The following is a 27,284-nucleotide window of genomic DNA, read 5'->3' as shown; positions in this document are numbered from 1 at the left end:
AACAGCCCTCGGAAACCTAGGGAGCAAATTTTCCCGCCTGACTTTTATTATAAAAATAGGTAGAAAAATATAAATATAAAACAATGTGACTGGGCATTCAAGCAGCATGAAATCCAGTGTTTTCCTACGACGTACACTTTCTGGTTACATGTCACGCCTACTTCATGAAATGACTCCGGTTTGACAAATTAACTGCACCGACCGTTCACATGGACATCGCTCGTCAGACAAATAATAGCAAAGATTATATAGAATGCTGAAAAACACTTTGTACATGTACTGTTTTCCATGGAGTGACTGGACTCCCGAACACAATCCAGCGCCATTAAAACATTGAGAGTATACAATACTGCTATCGCCCTGCTCGGTTACAAAACACATTTCCACGCCATGATCACAAAAAGTCCTAAAAGTCAAAAGGCATCTTTACTTAGAATGAGCAAAAACAGTAAAAGTTGGAGAACCGGACCGTCACGGTCAAGTTCTGAATCCCGTTGGCCTTTGACGCACGTGTGTGCAAATACGTGCACGTGTGAAAGTCAAACAGACAACTAGTGGACTAGCGCACTAGCTAGCGCGTGGGACATGAACAGATAATTAGCTTGGTACATAGGTAGGCGAATGGTTACTTGCTAGCTCCCGCGCTAGCAGGACAGGGAGCGTGTTCTGCTAGCACGCTAACAAACGAACCGATTGGGAAAAATTGCGTCGGGGCTCCTTCTAGGTTTCCCGATCCGGGCTTCTGCCGATGTACATTTCCGCCAGCTTCTTGAACTGCGGTCCCCAGCCGCTGAGGTAATCGTACTCCTGGTCCCCCTCGGTGGCAGCGGACTCCAGCGAGCTGAGCGATTCCGCCAGCGAGCCGCTGCCTTCGTAAGCGTACGTGGCCAGCGAGTCATAAGGGGGCGCGGTGGGATCGGAATCGTTCTCTTGAAGCCTCCCGTTAATGAAGTCCCTGACGTCCGTGTTATCCTTTATGGGCGATGTCCTCCGAAAGGAAAACAGCATCTCGGGGATGATGTCCCTGCGTAACTTGTTAGCGTCCATCACCTCGGGGTTGCGTAGCGTCCCGATGTCGAAGGCCTGCGTGTCCTCCTCGCCGCCGCCCTCGTCGTTGTAGCTGACCACGTTGTCCCGGACGTCGTCTTTGGAGATGATTAGCGGCTCTTTCTTCCTCTGTCTCTTCAAGGCGCTGAAGAGAACCACAATCACTGCGCAGAGATAACGGGAAAGGATGGCCTAGCTGGTCAAAGAATATACATCTCGATAACTATTTTGCGGCAGACAATGCACTTTTTTAAAAAAGCCGCACCCGATTACGAGGCGGACTGTCAGTTTTTGGGAAAATTGAAGGATTTTAAGTGCGGCTGAAACTGGTATCCCACTGAGGGGCAAACGCTAGCGAGTTCCCACAAAGGTAGAGGTTCTTTTGATCTCCTACAGGACAGGTATCAAACAAAGGTCCTCGAGGACAGGTGTCCTGCACGTTTTGTAAGGTTTTTCTTCCAAATTCTAAATACTCCCAGATAATATGCTCATCAGAAAGCTCAACGGGAACTTGAGAATGGTCCTAATCATTTGAATCAGGTGTGTCTGAGAGACAACCATCAAAAACGTGGAGGATACCGGCCCTACAGAACCTACAGGGTACATTCAAGTTCGCCGGAGGTCACCGCAGATCACCAGACGTTGCTCTTGTCACAAGAAAAAATTGTTAGAGTTTTGGCGACCTGTGATCACCTCGTGAGTATCTGCTGACCTTCAACCAACCCTGGAGGAGCTCTAAAGAGCAGCTACCTTTGCAGAAACTCCACAGTGTTCGACCCTCAGTGGAATACCGGCTTTATAGTCCGCAAAATATAGTAAAAAACTAAACGAGTGAAAGGGTAAATGGCATACATACTAACATGTATTAGGGAATGGCAGTGAGCGAAAGTACAGAGCGGAAAACACATTTGCTGCCATTGATGAATCCTCGGCACTGCCTCAGGCGTTCACCTCCTATTATTAAAGATTTAGCGAGAAAGCTTTTTCTTTCTTTTCCCTTGAATGGCGTGTTGACTGTATGAGATGCACCTCGCTCGGAGGATACTTTTAATGCTGGCCGGCACACAACCTCTCGAATCTCCTTTCGTTCTTTTGGCAGCAGCCACGCAGTCGCCGCTTGTATCGAGTGAGAGTGAAAAACAATTTCTGAATTTTCCACGAGTCCTTCACCTTTTCTGTCCTCACCGCGGGCGGCATGCTTGTCCACCAGCCTCCCGCCCGGGTGCTAATTACAATGCGGCGCACGCGGGGTCGGACGGGGGCGCAAGGTGGCTGTTTGAGTGGCGCCTTGTGATCATTTCTGACGGAGTGGCCGCCTCGCTCTCGGACGTGACGGAGGGGACATAATGAGGACGCGTACACAATGCAACGAGCCGACCCAAGCTGAGGCCAGTGTGATATTTTGCTAAGCGCGAAACCCGTTTGATGACGGGCAGATCGATTTCGTGACCGTTCGCCGCAGAGGAGAAAGTTTGGGTTTAACTGTGTGGCAAACATTTGCACACCTCAAATACCAAGCAACAACTCAATCGAGGTGGACTAGGCCACTTAGGTGATCCTGAATCAGTTCTTGTTCCTTACCTAACCTCTAAATCAAGGTGCAAAGTTCCCCCAACAGTTCCGAGGGCAAAGATTGCTACGCGGAGTGATACGCGGGGAAACAAGGTAAACAGGTCAAATCATTAGTTTGTCTGTTAGATGTCTGAGCAATTCGTGTAATATCAGATCCATCACAGACCTTAAAAACAAAACAAAAAAACAAAAAAAAGCAATTCCAAACTCACATTTCAGCAATGAATCAATCAGACCTAGATGCTTTAGATAGTGGTGGGAAAACTAATCTTCATGAAGCACCTGTGATATTTTTTAGCCTTCCAGATGGGATTCAGTTGGCTGCAGTGGAAATTTATTCAATTTCCACACCTTTAAATCAAGTGCTATGGAGAGGACTGAAAAAATATCACAAAATATGCATCGCTACCCTTGGATAGTCCTGAATTGCAATCTTTTACAAACCCTGCTCTCGAAATCGTAGACCTTTTTGTGAGGAGAATGGAAGCTGAAGATTGGTAGAAAGCCATGTGTGAAAACCAAGAAAAAGAGCTTGTGGGCTATGAGTTAGCACCAGTCGGTTGGAGACCTTAACCCAGTGATCCTTCTTCCTAAAACCAATCCTAGACCCCAGGGTCTGATTACTAATCTTCAAGACAAATGCAAGCAGCTCCTTTATCTGGGGTGCCTTTCAAGTCCATGGAAAGGCTTCAGTGCAGTATGTCCAGAACTCTGTTGCCAGAATTTGCACCGGCTCAAAGCCTTGGCAGCGAATCAGCCCCACCCCCTTTGCACATTTACTGGCCCCCAATCAAGTTCTGTGTACTCTGATCCTAATTAACAGTAAATTCCTCCATGCTTTTACCCCCACCAAACAGTTATCCAGAAAGTAGTCTAAAATTTTCACAATGAGCAAACGCGGCACTCTGGAAAGACTTAAGACCGCCTGAACAACCTTTGCAACCAAGGTTAGGGTCACATACACATTTGGATTTCGGTTGTAAATATAGTGCTACTTCCTCGGAGGTTTTTATCAGTTGACATTGACCTCTCAAACACGGTATGTTTTCAAGACAGAGTTTTTTTTTTAAAGTATTGACAACTCACTGAGCAGAATGATGACGCAGAGCAATATAGCCACCAGGGCGCCGGTGGTGAGCCCGTCAGAGAAGGGCAGAACCTCGGGGTCGCACGACTGCATGTTGCCACGGCTGTCGCAGGCGCAAACGCGCACGATCAGCGTGCTGGTACTGCTCTGGATGGGGTAGTCGCTGTCCGAGATTACCACGGGCAGAAAATAGACGCTCATCTCGCGCCGGCTGAAGCCTTCCCGCCGGGTCAGGATATTGGCGGTGTTATCTGCAGGAAGAGAATGTAGAGTGCTGAATGATTAGCCACCTTTTGATAGCCTTGTCAAAAGTCGAAGCCAAGTCGGACCGCTTAAATTTTTGCGGGTTAACCCGTGCGTGTCGATGGTTCTTACAGGTCTTCAGTGTAACCCTAACCCTAACCCGTCAGTGTAAAAATGTGCAATAAAAAAAATAAAATTCAAGTTACAAGTATTGAGAAATCAACCTATAGTCTATTTTTGAGCTTATAGTCAATTCTAGCCTCAGCGTATGTTTTTTCTGTATCAGGATCAAAGCCCAAATTGGGTCAAATCGACACCAAGGGGTTTAACGACGCTGCTACAAGTTATTTTTAAAAAGCACGATTTCTAACCTTCCTGGTCACTTATGGTGAAGTTGGGATTGTCTTCCTTAATACTGAAGAGAAATTTGTGTCCAACCAGAGGCTCGTCTGTATCCACAGCGCTGATGGTCTGAATCAACTGTGAGAGAATTAAAAAAAATATATTAGCCACAAAAAAACAGTTTGGGGAATTGAAATAATCACAAGCTGACAGGAAGCACAATGATCTGCAAATGAGCTCATTAAAGAATGAGCTGCCTCTCGTTTGGCTCCGCTGTGAACAACAACAACTCTTGGACGGCGACACGGATGTATGACTGTGCGCCGCTAACGTGCTAACAGCAACCTTCTTCCTCTCTCAATGTCAGCAAGCGACCGCTTTCACTGCCAACTGGTTTGGTGCTTTGCCCGGGGACAGTTAGGACTGCTGTTTGTTGTCTCAACTTCACTTTTCTCCGTGGGTATCCTACGTGCAATGTTATACGCGATGATGTGGAACGTTGAGTGGTTGTGAGGTTTTTTTTGACGACTGTAACCTGCATTGAATTATAAGGAACGGCGTCGATGAACAGGTCAATTTTTGGAAATTTCCATACGTTGGGTCATAAGGTACAGGTGTTCCAATCCGAGATCAATCAACAAAGGAGTCGCAAATTACATAAGTGGATGTCCAAAATCTCAGATACTAGCACTCCTATAAAGCATGTATTATTCCTCGATATATCGCGTGAAATCGTCGTTGAAAATTACACTATGCTGCAATATAGATATCGTATCGAAAATGAAAGAATGACCGCTATCATGAGACAAGCTGAATTATAAGGCACATTGTCTATTTTTGAGAAAATCGAATGATTTTAAGCGCGCCTTAAAACCTGATCAAGGGCCTGATAGTTTTGAAAAGGACCTTCATATTCAAAGGTGTTTTCCTGCATATTGGGCTGTCAATATTCTAGTTCTCATCATTTAATACTGCCCTATGTGTTAACTAAGCACTCTGAATCCTTTGCAGCCTGGGTCTCCTCCCACCCGTGGCAAGGTTTCTTATTTTTCCCCAGATGGGGTTTGGAGTTTTTCATTGTCCTTCTGGGACCTTCGTTCAGGGAATGCTGTGAATTTGTGAAGCCTTTCGACATTCTTTGGCGATTCAGGGCTATACAAGTTCATTTGACTCCAAGCCCCCAAAAATCCAGTATGTTGGTTGACATTATTATTGTTAACTACGTACCTGTCCTTCTTTGACGTTCTCGCAGACAAACGTGTCATAGGACATGGCGAACTCGGGGGCGTTGTCGTTCACGTCCAACACTTTGATGAATACTGGCACGCGGGTGACCTGATGCGCATTGTCTAAAATGAACGACAGGATTAGGCTCGTCAGCGATCGTCAGCAGCAAGCGGAAGTCACCAACAGGCAGAAATGAAAAGTCTTACTCATTTCTACGGCCATCACAGAGATGTTGTGCCATTTGGACATTTCTCTGTCCAAAGCCTTCCGAGTTGTAATGGTGCCGTTTAATGAATCGATGTGGAAGAGCCTCTCCAGGTCGGTGTGACGATCAATGGAGTATCTGCGCCAAGATGCCGCAAAAAAATCTCATTAGTGCCACCAGGCTTTCTATCAGTAATACTTGCTAGATAGTTTGCTTTGAAATATGAATCTGAGCATAATCGACTGCCAATGGTTTTTGGGTTCCCCGGTCTTTACAGTACAGATCATGCGGGTTGAGCAGATTTCAGCAGAAGCTCAAACGATTGCAGCGTACTTGACCACATTGTTATCGGCGTCGGGGTCCCGGGCCGACACCACGCCCACGAAGCTGCCGGCCGCCGTGTCCTCGTGCACTTCGATGAAGTAAGGGTTGCAGGCGAAAACGGGGGGTTCGTCCGCATCCTCCACGGTCACCTTGATGGTGGCGTAGTCCTTGAACTTCTGACCCTGGATGTACTTGACATCCAGGTACGTGTTCCTCACCTCCACCTGAAACTCGTAGTCTGGCTTACTCTCGTAATCGAGCGCCTGCAGATGAGAGGGATCGGCGTCAGGAATCTCGCCGCGGGACTGTAATAGGCACTTGAGCGTTTCCATTTGTCGGCCTTTATCTCAGCCGCGCACTCAATTGGAAGGTACAAGTCAGAGCGAGGAATGCTGATCGGGAAGATCTTGGGGGAAAACGATGAGTTTCTGGCAAAAGAGTCCGTTTATATTCTTCCTTTCAAAGGCCCGGGATATAGCCGGTTTTATACGTCACTTTCCAAAGCAAATTCTGTCATTTATCCTTTCTCATGTGAATGAACCTTATCAGGCAGCGGCCTCTAATCTCAAACGCCGCGATTGTGCTTTGGAAGTTACTCACTATGAGACGTGAAAGCTGATAAAAGTTCAGTTAAATGAAAGTGCACAGGCAATACGCTCAGTTTCATCCCATCCAGGAACTTAAAAAGCGACAAGGTAATATTGCGGTGAGAAAGCGTGATAACGATAGCAGATTTTTAAAAGTCGGGCAGTGGTTCAGGATTCTTTCGGGGGAAAAAATGTGAATTAAGCAGATCTTCTTGTGGGGTTTAAAGCGTCTCAGGCACATTAATCTCCTGTGTGCCGCTCCACGTGTCGTGCCAGATTTTTCTCGCGGAGGGAAAGCGCGCTCGGTGCAGATCAGTAGCTATCAAGTGGCATAAAACGGGAGTGTCACAAAAATTTTCAATGGGGGCCACATCATAGTTATGGTTTACCGTGGAGAGGCACCACCTCTTATCCTCCTAGGACCAGGCCTATTCCTATTCACTTTTGTCCACTGTGGTGGACAGGTTTTTTTTGGTCTATATTTATTTGACCCATTTGAGTCACTACTTAGTCCTAGTGTGCTCCGTACAAGAGATCTTGGCTTTTCCAAAGACCGGCTTGGGGGACAGGGAACTAGGAGGGTCGTGGGCCAATTCATTTCAGCAACTAAGTCCTGGTGTGCTCGGTAGAGGAGATTTTGGTCTATGCAAAGGACATGTTGAGCGAAAGGAACCTGAACCGACTTATCGGAGCTACTCTACTCGCTCCCGGTTTGCGCTGTAGAAAAAACCGGAGCGCTTTTCCAAGGACGTCACAATTAACTTGCCGTCTTGCTCGGACAAAATGAAAATGCAGGAAACCGCGGTAAGATAATATCAAGTATGCACAATCACCCTTTTGATGATGATGATGCCCTCTTGGGTGGTCTTGTCCGTGACAACGCTGAAGTGATCGTGGCCTCCGACCACGCTGTACTCCATCTCCGCGTTGCGATCCACGTCGGGATCGTCGGCTTTGATGCGGCCCACGGCGCCGCCGACCTCTGTGGATTCCTTGGCGGTGATGCGGAAGGAGTCTGAAAGGAGGTCGTCCTTAAACTTGGGGTCATATTTGGTCACTTTTAGTGAAGAATGACACATTTGAAAACATCATTCTTTTGCGCAAGAGCTACAAAGTCAAGGTCAGAAGATTTCCTAACACGGGGGAGAACTGCACCCGTAAGAACGAGTGAGTCATCTATCAAGTCAAACAAACTATTAACATATTTTGAAAAGCTATACTTGGGTATCAGTGGCAACGCTTACGGTTGGCAAAGCGGGGCGGACTGTCATTGACGTCTGAGAGGGTAATGCTGACTGTAGTGGTCCCCGAGAGGCCCCCCATCTGTCCGGCCATGTCCTTGGCCTGGATCACCACCTGGTAATTCTCCTTGACCTCCCGGTCCATGCTGGGTAGCGCGGTCCTGATGGTGCCTGAAGAAGAAGCAGAAGAAAAAAAATCACGTTCCGTCCCTTGCACGTTCTCTCCCCGGTTTTAAGTCGTCTTTCTCCTAATTAGCTTAGTGTTTTAAGAGACGGATTTGCAGGGTTAGTGCCGTAAAACGTGTCTTTAGCGCTGCTTAAGAACGGGAGAAAGAAATCCTCATTCCAACGGGATGCTGTTTAATGTTCCGTCACACTCTTAACGAGACCTTTTTATAGAGTGCATACGAGCGGGGGGTTTCACTGGCAAGGCGGGTGTTGCTTCGCTTGACATACCGTTCTCGGAATCCACAGAAAAGTAAGGCTGTCCTTGAAGAATGCTGTAGACCAGCTTGGCGCTGTTGCCGTACGTTTGGTCGTCGGCATCCGTCGCCGTCACCGTGGCCACAAAAGTGCCTGGGAAAGAACAGAAGCGAAACGGTGTATTACGGTTTATTTATAATACATGTTTTTGAACTATAAGGCATAAAAAAGGTCCACGTTATATCCGAGTTTGACTTATTTGCTGTGATGTTTTGTTTCCTCTCATGTGTATTACACCTTAGGACCTGTTCCATGGCATGTATGGTAAATGGTAAATGGAATTTCACTTATATAGCGCTTTTCTACCTGAGGTACTCAAAGCGCTTTACTCTAACTAGTCATTTACCTACTGATGACGTAGCATCAGGGGTTTAGTGTCTTGCTCAAGGACACTCCGACATGGTCTCGATGGTCGGGGGATCGAACCCACAGCCTCTCAGCTGGGAGACGACCACGCTACCACCGAGCCATGCCACCCGACATTTCCCAAAATAGCGTAGAATCTTGTGTAGAAAACACAACATTCAACATTTTTATTGGGTTTCATTTACTTAACTGTAAAATGAATTAATAGTTAATCACTGAGTCATTTGTAGCTTGGCCCAGTGAACCGCTTCAAATCTGAAAGGTTAAATACAGGTCAACCACACATAGTTAAGATTCAAAGAAGTCGTCTGTAAGCGGATACTATTGCATATTCATGAAAAAGTAACATTACCTAGTCGATCCCCAGGCCTTTCAGTCGCTAAGCACAAAATGTTATCAAAATAAAACCGGATCAATCAAAGAAAGCTGTGACGAGACGTTTCCTCGTTACTCTCCGTCGTTATCCAGCAACCGTCCCGAACTGTCAAGACGATTTCACAATGAAGACTTCCACTTCGGCATGCAGACATGAGTTTGAAACGGAATCCGATGTTAAATCTATGAAACAGAGACACCGACGCGCTCATTTTAGACCGGTGGTCCGTCGGGTCGAAACTAGGTGGATGAATTAACGATTCAATGAAAAATTAAATGACTTCTTGAGCCACAAGATGGTTGCCGGTGTATTAAATACCTAAAAAAAAATATACGTCAAGTCAAAATGGCCCCTTGCAATAGTTTGCCCTTAAATAACCTCGTTAACCGGCTGCTAAATGTCGACTATGCATAACGTCGCGCTTTAATGATAACGCTATTTTACCAGGCTCATCGGGGTGAAAGGTCAGGTCGGAGCAGTAATGGAGGCAGGCTATCGCGGAGAGAAAGAAAACAATACAAATAAAAAGACAGAGGCTCCATAACCTCCTCAAGGCCGCGTGGCTAATGTCGTCCTTGGCATTCAGGAGACCTCCGCTGCCTGCGTAGCGTTCGGGTCGCCGAGTCTCGCCGCATACTAATGAAGCCTTGAACATCTGTCCCACTTAGTGCCGGAACCGATGGCCGCCGCCTCTTCATGGCCGGCCGACTTGATGAAGCGCGGCGTTCAATCCAAACTGTTTATTAGTCGACCCGATGACTAACGGCGACCCTGACCCGTCTTTATTTCGGCATCATGAATCCCCCAAACAAGGCTTTTTGTTATTCGCCGCCCAGATAATTGGCTTTTGATTGACCCCCTGATTGCTCAATTGTATTCATTTGTGGCCTGATAATTGATTTTTTTTTTCCATCTGGCATTGCGCTTCATAGGCATAGCGCTTACATTCAGGCCGTTCGGTTTATTTATACTCGTGGCGGAATGAAATAAGTGCGACCAAGCAAATCCTTAATTGGAAAGAGTGACAATCAGAACATAAAGCGCGCGGAGCGGCTATTAAAAATGGAAAAATGACAGGGCTTGTTGTGAATGTTTAATGGGGCCGACCAAACACAAATAACTTGAATATAACATCACATGACGACTAAACGAGCGCCACCGCTACAGCCTTTGCCTTCCATTTATCGTTGCAGCGTAATGAATGAACACAAATGAAAGGGCCGCTTATCACGCGCGCCGCCTCTCGTCCTCTAATTCACTGCAAAGTGCTTTTATGTTGATTTCTTTCTCGGAATCTTTGCATTGGGACTTTCTGCCCGTTGAAGCGGATTTCAAATACCGCGCAAATGCTTATCTCCCTCGGAGTTAGGAAAAACAAAATTAGACGCTCATAGCAACAGCGATGCGAATTGATCGGCTCGTGCCGTAGCTACTTTAAAATTAGCGCTATTAGCATCTATTAGCGCTTTCATTCATTTTGCTACGACGCACGGTGCCTTTGCGTGCCGCTTATATTTTTGGTCAAAACAAATTCCTTGATAACCAAGCAAGGGCTCGTGTATATTTGACTAGTAGCCAATATTCATTTAATTTATTAGAAGTATCGTAGAAGAGTATGTGTTATCGTCCAATTGCTATGGAGGAGGAATCATTAGCCAGGATACTTAGTTATCTCCAGATTCTCACTTTCAAGTCAGAATTTCTCAGAAATCTGACTTTCAAGTGAGAAATCTCATTCTGAAGTCAGAGTTCTGACTTTGTTCAGAATTCTCAATTTTACTCAGAATCCTGACTTTACTAGTTCATAGTCGGAATTCGGACTCCTAGGATTTCTGACTGAATTCCGAGGATAAGGTCAGAATTTAAAGACTTTAAAGAAAGAAAACTCTGCTTAATGTGAGAATTCTGAGAGTCACCTCATAGTCAATTCTAAACGTCTTGTCAGAATTGTGACTTTATTCTCATGAAATTGACTCAGAATTCTTGCGATAAGGTGAAAAAAAAAATCCGACTTCTGAGATTTCCGACCCTGAGAAATTCTCCGAATCGTCAACCTGCACTCACCGACGTCGGACATCTCCGGGACATTGGCGAAGTAGATGTCCTGCTCAAATTTGGGCGCGTTGTCATTGATGTCGTGGATCTTGATGTTGAACTCGGTGTCGGGCTCCAACTCTTCGTCGGTGTTGCGATCCAGCACTTTGGCATGGAGCGTGTACATGGACTTCTCCTCGCGGTCCAGCTTCCTGGTGGCGTGGATGTCGCCGGACTTTTCGTCGATCTGAAACAGCGTTCCGGCTCCGTCTCCCGTCAGCACGTACTTGACCGTGCCGTCGTCTTTGTCCATGTTGGAGTGCAGCTAAGAAAATTACACAGAGAGCACTTGATATAGACGCAGATATCTAGATTGCAGCCTTGGCCTTTTTTTTATTCTTTTTTCCTTCCCCTGTTGGGAGAAGAAACCCTTTGTGTGATGACTTCACCTGAGTGGTCGGACCGTAGAATATACTCATAAGTTGCACTCGGCAGCTGCACTCAAAAGTGTTTTCCAGCGCATTTCTTCTCCCTAATTTGCAGCACTCGACCATTCAAGCCATTCATCCTTTTGTATCAGACCGCTACGTCGGACCCGATCGATGCAGCGGCGATTCGGGGGCGGCGGCGGCGGCGGCGGCGCCACTTTAAACGCGCATTAGGAACCGTAAAATCCCGCCGAAGAGCTTTGTATGCCCCACTTTGCCTTTCTTCTTTTGGACCAGGAGCAAGACTCAAATACATCTCTCATTTGGTCGCATTAACACATCTTGCTCAAGGACATGGAACGCTTCTTCTCTGCACTTGTTTATGGCTGAAGTCGAGGCTATGAAACATCGTGGTGTGAGGCATTTGTAGTACTTTCTCAAGAAAATGAAAGATTTTTTCTCCATTTCATGAGGGATGTGGCAAGCTCCTAATAAAAAATGGCTCTTGTATTCTAAAGCCTTACCGTGTCTGCGAAAGCCCATTTTAAACCTGGCTTGAAATCATTTTGTCAGTCTTCCAACTTTAAAACCTAATCCAGTTTTGAAACTGTCTTTTATTTTTATGCAACTCTGGGTTGAAGCCATAATTTTAAACTCGGGTCCTGCCTTGAAAGTCCTTTTGAGGTACCGGAAACTCAAATTCACTGTATATTGCCAGCGTAACGGGAGTCCTTCCAAGGAACCTCCAAACTCCCTAGCTGCAGTTTGTGAAAATAAAGACCCCTGGAGTTGACAAAATGTCTGATTGAAAGCAAAATGACCTGTTCCTGTTCGTTTTTTTTTCAGCTATGGGTGCTTCAGACTTTTTTGCATGTCTCCTGCTAAATTTAGAGGAAACCTTTATGTTTTACAAGCCCCATTTTTTTTCTTCCTCAAACCAGACCTGAGAAGCTAAAACAGGGGTGCCCAAGTCCGGTCCTCGAGAGTCCCTGTTTTCCATGTAACCCTCATCCGTTTCCTCGAACACACCGCATTCAAATGTTCAGCTCATAAGCAAGCTCTGCAAACATCTGATGACGATCACGGTTACTTGGAGGTACCGCATGAGGGTAAAATGGAAAACAGGCTAGATAGGGGCTCTTGAGGACCAGACTTGGGCACCCCTGCCCTTAAACTCCCTGCAAGGATCTGACAAACATTCACGACTCCGTATGGCTTGGAACAAACCGCAGCCGATTCTTTTGTTCCGATTCTTGTTGCCGATTCTTTACCATATCTAAACAATTGATAATCACTTATATCCTTATGATGCATCTTGACAACTTTGACATTTTTCTTCCCCAAAACAGGCAAGACGCGCTAAAACGTCCCGCCAGCGCCTGTGAAATATTTCACAAATCACAGCTCTGGATTCATCATCCGAATTGCGCGGTTGAGGAACGACTGGAAGCTGACCTGCGGCTGCAGCAGGGGCTAAAATTAGTCACCTCTGACTTATCTATCACCTTCTAGGAGAAGGTGACGGATGTTTGATTCAAAGTCATTATACTTGCGCATCAACTATTTTTAGAGAGCTTCTCCAGCACATTTAATGACACGTCGCTATACCATTTGTTAATATTAATGTAACGCCGTGCTTTGAGGAAGCCAATTATTTGTTAGCTGCTGAGATGAACGGCGTCAACAACTCAAGTTGAGTTCAAACGTTCGGGGAAAGAAAGATTGCGTCACCCGGCCGTGAAAACGGGTTTGAAAACATCGCCGTCGCCAGCTGGAACTTCCACCGGCCTTATTTGCGAGGGGACGTCGGATTTACGAGGCCTTGGAGATGCGAAGGCGGGGCCTGTGAGTGACAGCTTTACGCCGGCGAGCTGTTGGCAGGAATTTGTTTGCATCTAAATGGGCTTCCACGTGCCCGCTTGCCATGAACCACCCACACCTTGTTACAACCTGCAGGGCACCATACAGCAATCAACTCCCAGGACAACATTTTTATCGTTATTGTCGACAGGAGCTCGTAGCATATTCCATCAGCTGTCACGGTCTTATTTCCATAATGAGAAGCTATACCGGCAGGCTGTTTACAGCCTAATGCGCCGTACCTTTAGCAACATGGAAGTCAGCGGGCTGCGAAAAAAATAAGAAGAGAGGGAAGGATCGATTTTGCTCCAAGTTAGATACTTTCAGAGATAAACGTGCGCTTGAGATTGTGGTAAATTGCTCCTAAATTTTCACCACATACACTAAAGCACCGGTAGCAAACTCCAGCCCTCGAGGTCCGGCGGTCTGCGTGTTTTCTAACCCTTTCTCGCAAACATACTCGATTCTAACCATTAGGTTCATTTTATCCAAATCTTGCATTGCTTGCTAATGAGCTAATCATTTGAATCAGGTTTGTTGGGGAGAGACAAACGGAAGATATCTAGCATACCGACTCTCGAGGACTGGACTTTGACACCTTTAAACTAGACATGCTAAATTAATGCTAAGATAATCGTTACAAGAGTTGATCAACTTTTCAATCAAACAAGAATCTCTAAAAAGTCACTTTTTTTTAATAATGACCGGAATTATAAGAAAATACTGTTTGTTTGGAAAGAGAAAGGGGACAAATGTCTTAAATAGACCCACATAATAAGTCTGAAGAAATCGTGCCCGGAAACATATATTTCCATCGATCTAAAACCACAATTTTTCCCCCAATTGCTACCAATTTGAACCACCGACGCCTGGCAAAAACCATAAATAGAAGAAGTTAAATTGCGAAACCTTCAAATCCCCATTGCAGCAGTGACGATTGACGACTGAAATTGATGACTCTTTGAAAATTCGAATGAGCTTCACGTGTCGGCATGACATTTACCACGTGAAGAAGTCTCAAGAAACTGTGACCGGATTGGTTTGCAAGGATCATTTTGGCGATCTTTAAAGGCATACTTTTCAGACGGTTAATGATGAACGGTGAAGAAGATCCCGTCATTTCGTTAAGCGGAACTCCTTAAATCCGGAGCGATCCGTCACCGAATCGACTCGTCGCTAACGCGACGGCCACCTTTAATCAGCGCCCCTACACAATACCGGAGCGCTTTATGATGCGACGCCTCGTAAAAATATACGGGCTGAGAAGGACCATCTACCGACCCCTATCGACAGATGTAAAACCCCTCCAGTAGGTGCTCAATCTGTGTATTTTTTTCAGAGTTTTCCGTCATAAAGCCGCAAACGCGAGCGCGTTCCACCAAAGGTCCCGTCGACGACGAATCGTTTCCATGGCGGAAAAATCTCCGCATCATACAAGATTAGTGTGAAGATGCCGTGTGAAGAAGGTCCCCTTGGCGCCATCTCTGATTTTGTTTTGTATCTTCGCACCGTGGCCATAATCTTTGACATCTGTGCTAATTAGAGCGGGGTGACCACATGCAGAGTGCGCCAACAAGGAGCGTGACAAGAAATCCCCAAATAATTGCGTTAAAGCCCCACAAACCGAGCTCGTTTGCGCGTCTCGAGCCGGCAGGAGGCAGAAGGGAAGAAAACTCGGAGAAGAGCGTTGCCGCATCCTCTTACAAACGCTTACATGAAGCGTCTCCACGCGGCTTTGGCGAAATCAAATGCAGAGCGCGGCCGCGGCCCATTTGCGTACGTTTGGTGGCCGCGCATGAAAAAGAAAAGGGAAAAAAAAAAAAACGCCTTTTCATGGCCGTGCGACACAAGCACAGAGGAGAGCCTTGATGAGTGAAATTGCCTCGCACAAACACTGAGGAATTGTCTGCAAAGCGAGGAAATCATTGGCAATTCTTGTCAGCTCCTCCGCTCCATGTCGCTCGCTGCTGCAGCCAGGAGATAGCGAAACAGAATGGAGACGGAATAATTACTCTCCCGCCCGCTCTTGCCGTCTCTTTACCGTTAAAACAGTGAAGCGTTGTACCAGAGTGCTATTTCCGCAGGTCCGACTTGGACCCGGCTGTAGCTGAAGGCTGCTTTCTTTATATTATATTTCTTTCAAGTGGTGAGCGAGGCCGGCGCCACGTCTCAAGGCTGGCGAAAAATATGAACACAGCTAAAATGAAATAGTAATAACTCTTATGAAGGCAAGGGTTTTATGAGGCAGGGCACAATGGAAGGTGCCAGCGCCTTAATGGGATTTTGCTCGGCGCTCGCCCCTGCTCGCGTGAAGTTTGTGAATGTATTGCTCAGCATTGCGAGTGTTCGCCGGCTTTAGAAGTGGGCTGCCGCAGCTGCGTGCAGGCAGCCATCGCACTTATTAGCCGCCCTGTGAAAGTCACTTCAAATGGGATTGGATGGGCTTACGCTTCCCGTCGTTGCCGGGGTACGTGCCAGGCAGCGCTGAGGAGCTACCGAGTACTAATAGTTTGCTACTCCCCTCGATTCGTTCGCTGGCGAGGATGTCTCTACGCATCAAAGGAATACGACGCTCTCAAGGCCGTTTACGTCTATCTTGTTGCGTTTGAATTATATGGAGGCCGGTTATCGAGTGGCGACAAGCTAACAAGTCGCTAACTCGCTTCGTTAGGATACAGTGAGCATATAGGCTTTGCTGTTAAATTCGGAGGTTTGTTACAGCGTCCCTGTCTTAGGTTTATTTCATGTTGCGATGTGGAGTACAAAGTTTTTTCGTCCCCTCTATATGGCTTTGTGACAAAAACAACTGTCATGACCCCAGGGGGTTGGCCGTATTTGTGTTGTTTTGTCTCCTTCGGCAGGCAACAAAACAGGTAGCTATTTAACATAGGTTTGTGTTGCCCGCCATACGATGAATTCGCCTTACGAACCCAACCGCAGAACGGATTCTTCTCGTAACGAGGGGGCCCACTGTATCGAAAAAGACCGTATGCGGATGTGAGTCTTGTGTTGCCCGCCATACGGTGAATTCGCCTTACGAACCCAACCGCGGAACAGATTCTTCTCGTAACGAGGGGGCCCACTGTATTGAAAAAGACCGTATGCGGATGTGAGTCGGGTTTTTGTTTGCGGGTTGGGTCAGCGTCAGATTAAGATTATTCAATTGGCACATGCACCTCATCTCACAACGCTACATTAGTGTGTTCCTGCGTTAGCACCTATCGGTCGGTCTAAAAAAAAAAAAAAAAAACGCCCACCTGTTCTTTTGAGCTTGGATGAACTCTGGCTTCTTTTTATTGACGCGGTTTTGTCTGTCAGTCTGTTCTAGCACATCACTAAGAATGTGAACACGAAGAAGGAATAACATGTTGGAGGAATTCAAGTAACAGAACAAAAGGAGCAAGGTTTGTGCAAGGTGCACTTGACGAAGCCGAATGGAAATTAATTGCTAAAAGTCACGTTGGGGTGATAACCATGGACCTTTGTCCATGAAAAATTGAAAGTGTCGACGGGAAGGAAGCCTAAAAAAAGAGAAAATGAAACAATTTGTTCGATTCTGTTAGATTCAATGTACTTACATCTTTTAAATGAACAAGAACACAAAGTCCGATTTTTAAGGGCTACATTTTTCCACCTCTGGTGCCAGGGGCCCGACAATATTCCAATTTGCAAAAGAACTCGCTTTGTTAGTGACTTTTCTTTGCGTGGCATTTGATTGCCGCAATTAAGAAATCAACCTTTTAAGGGAGCGTGCGGGGGCCCGGTCCCGGGATTTGATTGAACATGAAACAAACAAGGCCTCCCGTCGCCCATGCCAAGAAATGATCTTTACGATTTGGACCATCAAGGCGGCGCCATTAAGTGCTTTCCGCGTCTCCTGGCGCATCTCTTCTCGCCTCTGCCTCAGAAAGACGAAATTAGCCATACATGTGCGTCCGCGCCTCACCTCCGCCGCTCGCCCCCTCCGGCGCCTCACCCCCAGCCTTCCCCGGCAATTCATTACAGCCTCATGTTTTTTCTGACAGCGGAATAATGAAGGATATTGGACAGCAGAAATGAAGCCCGCGCTGTCATGCGGCTGCGGGGAACATCAAGGCGAGGCGCGTGGCAGCCGACGCATCAACAGATAACCCGCCTCACACTTGGCATTTACTTTGCCGCCGCATCACATAACACAACAAGGCGCATTTCATCCGCCCGCCTGATTGATACGCTTTCTTCTTCCTCCTCCCCGCCAATCCATTTGTGTGTGTGCTTCCAGTGCGATAGCTGCAGCAAAAGAAGAAGTTGTCAGAGCCCCCCCGCGGCTCACCCCGCCACACTTGTTTACCGCCGAGGATGAGGTGCGTGATGAAAGGCAGCCTCCCCCGAGAAAATTGGCTGTCGACAGTCACCGCATTTGCCTCGCCGGAGTTGATAAGTGTAGCGTTTCCTTCCTCATCACACCTGTCTTTATTGCGTCGGCCCCGGCCCGGCTGACAGCGGCCCCCCTCTCTGATCCGGCGCGGGCGCACGTGTCCCGCAGCTCATCATTTTTTGAGCGGGCGCGCTTGCGGGAAACGTGTCGAGCCGCGGTTCGGGAAGCGCCGGGACTCGCCTCGCCTCGCTCGCATTTCCGCAAAGCTGCCGGGCGGAATCAATCTCGGGATCCTTAAGACCGCCCCGATTGGCCCGAGACCTTGCCGCGTTGGATGCTCAGCTAACAAACTCTGAAAATCGAATGTGAGCTGCCCGGCGCGAGGCCTCCTCCAGCCAGAGGATCTGTCTGGGCCTCAGCAGACAAGTACTATTTTTGAAAAAAAAATCAATAGGTCGCAAGTGATTGATTAGCTACTCCGTTGTTGCACTTTCTCCTCACTTCTTCCTGTCAAACAAAAGTCTTTAAATACCTCCGTAGTCAAACACGCACGATGGAACGCTTTCACTCAGAAGCTGCCAATCAACACTTGATTGAAAAAAAGTCTTTTCATTACACTGTAAGAACAATCTAACATCGCTAGCCTACTGAGCTGTGCCGAGTGGAGGGACGAACCCTGACGAAAAATTCACGCAAATTTAGTTGCCAACGTAATAGGAATAAGTCATAGTTGCTGCTATTGTTTCATAATACCGTCATAATTTGTTACGTCGGACGAGTTCCCCTGATTACAACCTCGCAGTTGGCGAATTCAACACTCGATAGATCTGGCAACAGTCATAGCTCAACGGCTTACTACAAGTAGAAATACCCTAAGTTCATGTATTACCTCCCAGACGGCAAAGTAATGTCACTAAGCAGTCGTTTATTACAAACAAAGGTTTGATCCAGATCTGGTGAGGCTGCAGAGATAGTCATATTCTCCGAAGCGTCCACTTCTCTCTAACCAAGAAAGCAAGTATGTTCTCTCAAATACCCTAATGGTTGTTTTTTCAAAACTCCTGCAATTACCATTTGGACCCAAAATCTCCCTCTTGAGTGCTGCACCTAGGACCCGAGACCATGTCTTTTCTGACAGATGTGCACACCAGCCAGATTGCTTGCTGATTGCCAGAACTGGTGAGGGGGTCTTTCTTTGATGGAAGCACTTAAAAGTCAATTCGGTGTTTCGGGTTTAAGTTGCATTGAATTCATTAAACAATGTGTCTTTGCGGCAAAGTGCTGCATTTTTGTTTTGGAAAAAATATCATACATATGTGAAAACATTGATAGAGTGTGATTAGTGCCGTTGCTGAATTTATCATTGGTGCGCAATTGGCTTCAAAGGATTCTTTAGAAGCTAAGAGTGTTGTGTCTGCCCATTCCTCTTTCAGGCTTCAGCAAGTCATTGAAGCCTTTGGTAATTATGTCGCACCCAATCTATTTTGGCATTTTTACCTTGCCGACATACTGGTAGTCATTTCCTGTGTATTCCTCCATCAGAAAGAATTGATTCCACATCCATCCCCTCTTGGAGCGCTGCAGAATCCGGCCGTCGCTCTCTTGCATTCCAAACGCATTCCCAAAATTCCCAGGCCTGAGCGGGAGGGCGTTGGCGGGCCACAGGGTGCACAGCATCAGGACCACCCGGCCGACGAGCATGGTATCCGAGTCAGTAGTCGGGCACCTCTGGAACGATGATGATGACAACCGGTGAATTACTGAGAAACGGATCTCGGGACTTGACGGTGGCTGTAAGGTAGTGTGAGCGCATCACACATTGTATTCCTCACGAAGATACCAAACACCAGATACCTGTGAGAAAAACAAGAAACTTTAGTTAAGGACTCCAAGATTACAGCGATATATTGTTTTTCACGATTTAGGGGGACCGGCAATCCCTAGTGAGAAGTGAAATCCGCTTCCTGACGGACATTGAACATACTTAAATAAAGGGCTTACCTTTTCTTACCATTGAGCTTCATAGTATGGGGGCTAAACAGGCATGTGTCTCTTTTTGGGCACAAATTTTATTTTTTTTTATACAACACACCACATAACAGTGCGACAGAGCATGATGAATGGCCGCTAACTCTCCCTGAGTCTCTGTAGGCTCGAGCCCTCCCACCATACTGAAACGCAATGCCCATTTGCCGCAATGTAAGGTTATCTTGGAGTGGATTCTCTCTCCGGAACCGGATTGCCCTCGGGGTAGCGGCTGTCGCACGTTGAACTAACCGGAATCACCGGATGATGGGCAGGCGGAGTTCATGTATTTAGCAAAACATTTGAGTTTGTGACCAATCCAACAAGATGAAAACAGTCTGTCCGGCTGCCATTTCTTCCATTCCCACAATCAGATGGGAATTACTGCAATTACTTGCGCCTTTAAGGAGTAGCAATATACAAAAAACAAAATCATGGAAGGATACATTATTATTGCGATTATAGTTTGCGCCGGTTACAACTGCACTGCGTTTTAACAAGAGCTAATACGTTCGTCGAATTTTTGAGTGCAGCAAAAAACAACATTAAACACTTAATGAGCTGGTGTTGTTGTTGAATTGCAAATATCATTAAGCGTGACAGAAAAAGTCATTTCCATGTAAAATAATGTCTTATTAATGCAGCAATTTCCCGTCCTGTGTAAATTCATCACCGAGGTTAATTATGTGTTGCCGCGGTTCGCGGAATACAAGGCGGTCGGAAAGCGCACCTTGCCGTCAATACCTCGCATGCGAGCGGAGTCGAGTCAGACACATTCATCAGACGGGATGCTTGTATTTACTTAGCAAAGTAAAGCACGCCGGTCTAATGCGTCCCCAGATGCAAAGTGAGCCTTGGAGCAGATGAGTGACGGGCCTAATTCATCCATCTGCGACTTTAGTTTGGTTCCTGGCCTCAAACTATCCCAGCGCAGCTCCTCTGTCAGCAACTCTGAGATTAATCGCGTCGCTCAGTGCTGGAATTTTTGAGCTAATTTGGTCTTGCGTTCATTACTTTCAGTCAATCCCTTCGATTCCTTTTTCGCTCCTTTGACGCCGCGATGCAATCCAAGACAAATCACCCTGTCTGACTTATGAAAAGTATTTCCTAATATTGGCACTCTCCTTCCTCTCCAAATCCCCACCAGGACTCGGACCTGATAGGTAATTTGGCCGCACTTGAATAATTGATGGTCTTTTAGGAAGTTAATTGTAATAAATCTCTCTTTCTTAAAAAGCCCATTAAGTATGTCCCTCCGTTTCAGGCCGGAATACTCGCAGGGTGCTCACTAGTCTGTGACTTGAGCTCTTCAGCCAGGACTCAAAGGTCAATGGACCACTTGGAACTCAATTTAAATACCAGAACTTTTTTTTAGGACTGCAGTGTCTTTTCTGCAGATTTAACGCGTTGTACCACGTGAAAATATCAAGGATGAATAAAAGGGATGCCTGATCAACACGGGGATAAGTCTTGGGTGGTACAATTCACATCATGGTCAAAGCTTTTGTTCAGTTTGATCTCTGATACTTCACGAATATAAAGACCACTCATTCGACGCGGCTGGATTGGAATTTAACAGCTACCTTGGAAAGACTTTGACTGTCGGTGTGAAAGGAGGCTTTTGAATAGTCTACGCGGTAAATGCACACATGGTATATTCTCCTTGGCTAGAACCAGCCGTCCGTTTTCTAGAGACGCTTAACCTCACAAGGATCAAGGCTTGCAAGTGCCTATGTCAGCCTGAAGAAGCCTTCATGGACACCCTGAACTGGTTGCCAGCCAATTGCATTGCACCCAGAGACCCAATTACACCAATGGACGATTTAGTATGTCCGAAACACCTGCCATGTATGTTTTTGGAGCGTGGGAGGAAGCCGGAGCGCCCGGAGAGAACCCGCGTGGGCATGGGGAGAAATGCAAAGTCCGTGAGGACCAGAGCGAGGTGGATTTGAACTCCGGTTCCTAAACTGTGAGGTGGATGTGCTAACTAATACCCGAACCGCCCTGGCTAGAACCTTGAAGGTACTATTTGGGGGCTTTGAAAAATATGTATACAGTACTGCAGTAACCTATTCACATGTGAAAAAATAAAATAAAATTAGAACGGATAGGATTGCCACCGCTCTCAGATAGTTTATTTGTACCAGTCTAAAGATAGTTCACATGGCAGCCTGGGAAGCAAGGATTAGTCCCGCTCATGGCTCCATTCGAAATCAAAAAGGGACTGACTGGGAATCAATCCAATGGACAGCATCCAGCCTCTACTGTTACTCCGAACACACGGAAAGCTAAGGTGTAACTGGCGGCCTGTTTAACAATTTAGGTCCAAGGAAGGACCACTGGAAGTGTTCTGGCTCACTGATCTGACTTGAGTGTAGCTCCCACTCGTTCAACTCTCACTCGTGGGCTAGAATTGAATAAGGTCCAGTCCAGGAAAGGGAATTGCCCGTTTTTTTAACAGGATCCTGAGGACTCTTTCGCACTTGTCTAAAGAAGGATCATTTGTGTTCTGTCATTGACTTGCAAGGAGTCTTTGTGATGTGACCTTGAACAGGTTAAACGGTAGAAAATTAGAAGGATGGATGTTTAGAAGGAAACTTTGAGAATGAAAACAATTTTCAAAGACCTACTCTGCAAGTAGTTCCTACTCTTATTTTGCCTTGGTTGCCCACACCGGAAGGACGTCGCCGCCTAACCCATGAGACTGTGAGAACCGACGGTCTTAACCGGTTCCAAATTACGTGCAGTAAGGTGCAGATCCATCTGAAGATGACGAGCAAAGAAAGGTCACGGCGACACGATGGCCTTCGTGTCTCAAAGAGGCCTCAGCTAACGTTTCCTAGGACTCTCACGCGTCCAACAGATCTAAAACGGACTAGTCAGCCTTTGAGCGTTCGGAGCGGGCTTTAAACCGGGATAATCCCGAAATAACCTGAGAAGTAGTTGCTACGAGATAATCGGCGACGCGGTTTTGGCGGGTAAACGCATTTCCCGTCGAGACGTGACATTATCCGGGCGTTGTGGCTGGATGATCCTGTCTCCATTTCTAATTTTATTTTCTCCATTATGTGGACACCAGTGTGACGCACGCCTTCTCCAGATCAGGAAAACGCCGCCTGGCAATTAATCTGGGCTGACGCTTGTTATTGCGTTTTCTAATTAACATTCCCGCCCGTCCTTGGGCTTTAATAGCATTCTGGATATGAATCCTTGATGGGGGCGCGCGTATCACGCATCGGGATTCTTCCAAACACGCTATTAAAGGATGAGCGCGCATGCGGAAGCCTTGCCAGATCCTATAGACTCAAGCTGCATTAACTTATTCAGCCTATTAAAATCAGCGGGAGTATTAAAAAGTTGTTTATGACTAGATTAAGTCAAAGGCAGAAAAAGAAAAAGTTAGGATGTGAAGGGACCAAATGATCGCCAGTGCACTTTTCAAGTGGCGTCCGCCGCTTGTTATCCTTAATCTTGTGCTAAGACGCATCCTGGCAGGCGCTCGGCTCCGCTCCATTTGTGTAATCTGCAGAATTATACATTCTTGTTTTGCTGAATAAGAAGCTCTTTGATCAGACGTAAACTAGCTGCTCGTCATGTGGGAGTGAGAGAGAGAGAAGGAGAGGCCTCGCCGGGCATTTGTATGCTTCCCCGTAATTGAACGTCCTCGCTTGCAGCCGCAACGCCGAACTTTAAGACACTAAGCACTTTTAGAAACGTCGCTCGACGCCGTAGGGCGGGGAATCGTTAGGCTACGGTACACCACTTGCCCGCCGCGTTATCGGGTGCGTCACAGTCTGCTACGGTCAAATTCTGCCGTGACAGAGATGCCAATGCTCACTTCTATTATGGATCTGAGTGTATATATAAAATACAGATCACTGCAACTTAGTATAAAAAATTTTCTATGGAGTTTCTATGGAGTTTTTCAAGTACAAAGTCTAGAACTAAAATTGGTCATGTGGTCTCTTAGATTGGTGATGGTATACCTAACATTGGAGCCAAACAGTTCATGCATGTTCTTCTTGAACCCGTTAGAATTTAGTAGAACATACTCACACATTTAACATAAATGATAAATCCTGTAAAATAAAGAAACTATCTTTCCAGCTTAATAGATTAAATGAGTTACCCAACAACGTAGCTGAAGGGGCTACTAACAATGAAACCAAAATACACAGACGAAATATGGAACCGTGTCCTAATGTAGTGTTTATGTCAGTCCAAGCGATCAGGATCGTTGTCGGGATTCTGCTGAGCTTACTGATCATTTGAACCAGGTGTGTAAGGAGAAGAAACCTCTTAAACATGCAAGTTACCGTAGGACACCCTTGGTCTTGGACCGCATTAAAATCATGTTTACACCAACACCGGATTCCTAGAACAAGTAGCCCAAATTCACATTTTTATACCCCCAAAACAAATCACATGTATGTAAAAATGATACATTAATAACGCCGTTAACTCCTCTATAGATGCTCGTAACATGACGCTTTTAACCGCTTAATAAACGATTAACAATCCGGCATAATTAGCTATTACAGTGGAGAAGAGCCTCATTAAGCAATAATTAGTCCTAAAAAAGAGCACCGTGTTCTTCCCGTGATCATTATAAGGAAGTCTTTGAGTTCGAATACTCCAAATTATGGACTCCGCATTGCATCAGAGAAGCGGCTCCAACATGTGAGTAACTTCCAACAAGACGCCCTTTAAAAGCCGCCAGCCCGCTCTTTAATTGATTATGCCATGAAAGATAAGTGTGCACTTTATGGTTTATGAATGCTAATAAATTGTCCAGAGTGTGTTGGTGTGTGAACGGATATTTCACCCTCAGCGCCGTATGAAAAAGAAAAAAAAAAAAAACGTAATTCCAGAGGGCGGTTGTGATGATTCGGTAAGGATCTTGGAAACAACGTGCATCTTGCTAGATGTTTCATGCAGTCAGTGGCAAGTAGCTGACCTCCACTAAGGCCTCCAAAATCCTTCATCTGGAAGTCTATCATTTGCATTTACATAGATCCAAATTCGAGGGAAAAAAAAGATAAACACACCCCGAATACACGTCAGTATTCCGATCGTTGTTTTGGTCCATAGCAAAGATATTTCTTAAGGTTGCCTTAGTGTCTATATATATATATATATATATATATATATATATATATATATATATATATATATATATATATATATATATATTAGTGCATTTATAAAACTACATTTTGAGCATAAACTGCATAACAGGCTAACATCTCAAAATAAAACCCAGCTAAGTAACACAATCAGACAATCAAGTGACCTTTCCGTCTATCTAATCGTCAGAAACAGAAATAGTCTCATGTCGATGTAAATGTGAAAAGACTATGAGGGAAAAAAAAGCCCGTGTCTCATATCGGTGGCCTTCAAATAAGCGTCCTAACATGACCGAAAATCAACATAATTAATCAAGTTAAATGTATAATTTATGTATAATTTATACAGGTATGTGCTACAATACACTTGTAAGACTCTAATATATCAATTTTGTCTCTGTTAGATTTGTCCTAGAATATTAATCTAGTAAATCAAAGTCAAAACCAATACCTTAATGAGTCCTTCAGGCACTTTGATACACAATTAATTCATGAGTGTCTTTTATTATTTTTTGTGTGTGTGAGTGTGATTGGTCAGTCCGTGTAGTGAGGCTCGGTGAAGACCACCAAAGTAGAATCTCAGCATCATGAGGGAGCATGCGGTTCTGCTTCTCCACTTGGTGGAGCCCTCGACCTTCCGGAGTCTTCCTCTCCCCCTCTCTGGCTGCAAAGGCTGCTTGGCCAACTGCCGCCTCCGCCGGAGCTCACTGAGCCGTGCTCGTGTTTCCAAAGCGATATTGTGACACCGAGCACGCTTCTTGTTGAGACACACATACACGCACAAAAAAAAATCCACTCCACTTATTACAAGAAAACCTAAACCAGAGTACGCTTGTTCCTCCCCGGAATGATGTGCATCAGCCTTTTTCGTTCTACCTCCCTCCACAAGAAAGATGCTGTTCCATGGAAGATCAGTGAGTGACAGCCTCGTGTGGGAGATATTCACATCATCGCGAGTCAGTGGGACCATCACAGATAAACAGCCTTCCAAATGAAGCCATTATACAGTTCGGCATTCAAAGTTAGTCAGAGAGAGAGTCATCCATTCATCCTTTTCCTATCTACTGGAGCCTATCCCAGACGGCAAAAAAAAGGACTGTAAGGATCGCCGGTGGAGACAGATGACCAGTCACAGCGTCGCAGAGAGCTCATGCAACCTGTACCCGAGTCATATAAGTGGACCGTCACACCGTCAGCGACTCCAGTCCGAGATCGTCCATTTTCCCGACTTCAACCAAAGGCAGTTAGCACCCCGGACTTGTGGTGAACCCACGCTCCCCGTACTGAAGTCGGGCAAGCGTACCAAAAACACAATCAGTGACTAGTCCCACACTACATGCTTATCAATGACTTGGGAATACTTCTGTATCCAAGCTCTTTTGAAGTTGCATGGCTGCAACAGCGCACGTAAGGCAACGGAAAAAGTAAAGGTCTTACTTGCGTAGCCTGCGGGATGAGGCAATACTTCTCCTGCTTCTCAGCGGCGCTTAGCAGCCGATCATCTGACTCCCTTCCGCCGGCAGCGACGACATTCCAAGACTGACAACGGCTCAGCTGCTGGGAGCGTGTGCGCGAGAGCGTTTGTGCGTGTGTGTGTGTGTGCATAGAGAAAAAGAGGGGGCGAGAGAGAGAGAGAGAGAGAGAGAGTGAGTTACTTGTGCGCTGTTCCTCCCTCCCTCTCACATTGTGGCCTCTCCCCCTTTTTCCCTCCCCCGTACTTTCTTCTCTTCCCCCCTCTTTCTGTATAGCAGCGCATCACTTTTGGCTCTGGATGTCACAGAGGCTGAAGCCAAGGCGACTCTGCTCCTGATTGGCTGCCATTCACAAGTTGGCGATAAAGAAAAGCGAAGGGGGGGGGGGGGGCATTCAAGAAAGCACAGGGAGGGAGGGAAGGAAGAAGTGGAGAGGAGAGAGTGGTGCCCGACATGCCAGGGAGCAGGGACTGCAAGGGTCTGATTTCGTGGAGTTGTCCGTATCTGTCGTAGTTACGTCCGTTTCTGCCTCTCCTTGGGTAACCTCTATCATAAATGGAGACAAACTGCTTCCTTGGTTGCCGAAGAGGTACAAACATGATTCGGAATATCAACCAAAACCTTTCGTTGTCTGTCACGGCCCCTTGTCCCGTGGTTCTTTCTCTACATACAAGCCACAACCAATAGGCTGGGAGTTGGTTAAGGTTCACCCATAAATTTCACTGCACCATAATTCAACCACCACAAAAACCTTCCAATCTAGTCCCAAGATTTGGCATTCAAATTCCTTCCAGATTTCTAAATTCAAATTTATTGAGGTCTGGAAAGGTGGGTCTTTCTCAGGCTTCATATCTGACGGTGAATACTGTGTCTGAAATCCTG

The 27,284-nt window shown here is 46.2% G+C and overlaps 1 protein-coding gene across 1 annotated transcript; it reads right to left on the bottom strand.

The window, feature by feature from the left end:
* Window positions 1–23: 23 nt before the first annotated feature.
* LOC148408043 (cadherin-10-like) lies at window positions 24–26,504 on the bottom strand. Its single transcript, XM_088401899.1, has 12 exons — window positions 26,368–26,504; window positions 19,277–19,633; window positions 11,165–11,459; window positions 8,332–8,451; window positions 7,879–8,046; window positions 7,468–7,649; window positions 6,057–6,310; window positions 5,725–5,861; window positions 5,519–5,640; window positions 4,321–4,429; window positions 3,706–3,957; window positions 24–1,211 (listed from the first exon to the last, which is right to left on the bottom strand). The coding sequence occupies exons 2-12, from the start codon at window positions 19,478–19,480 to the stop codon at window positions 721–723; spliced, it is 2,334 nt and encodes a 777-aa protein (XP_088258025.1). The 5' UTR covers window positions 19,481–19,633; window positions 26,368–26,504; the 3' UTR covers window positions 24–720.
* Between the last annotated feature and the right edge of the window lie 780 nt (window positions 26,505–27,284).

The sequence above is a fragment of the Hippichthys cyanospilos genome, chromosome 19 (assembly GCF_059441005.1).
Source record: "Hippichthys cyanospilos isolate Australia breed blue-spotted pipefish chromosome 19, RoL_Hcya_1.0, whole genome shotgun sequence".
In the NCBI taxonomy this organism is placed as follows: Eukaryota; Metazoa; Chordata; class Actinopteri; order Syngnathiformes; family Syngnathidae; genus Hippichthys; species Hippichthys cyanospilos.
This window is presented reverse-complemented; position numbering and strand designations above follow the sequence as displayed.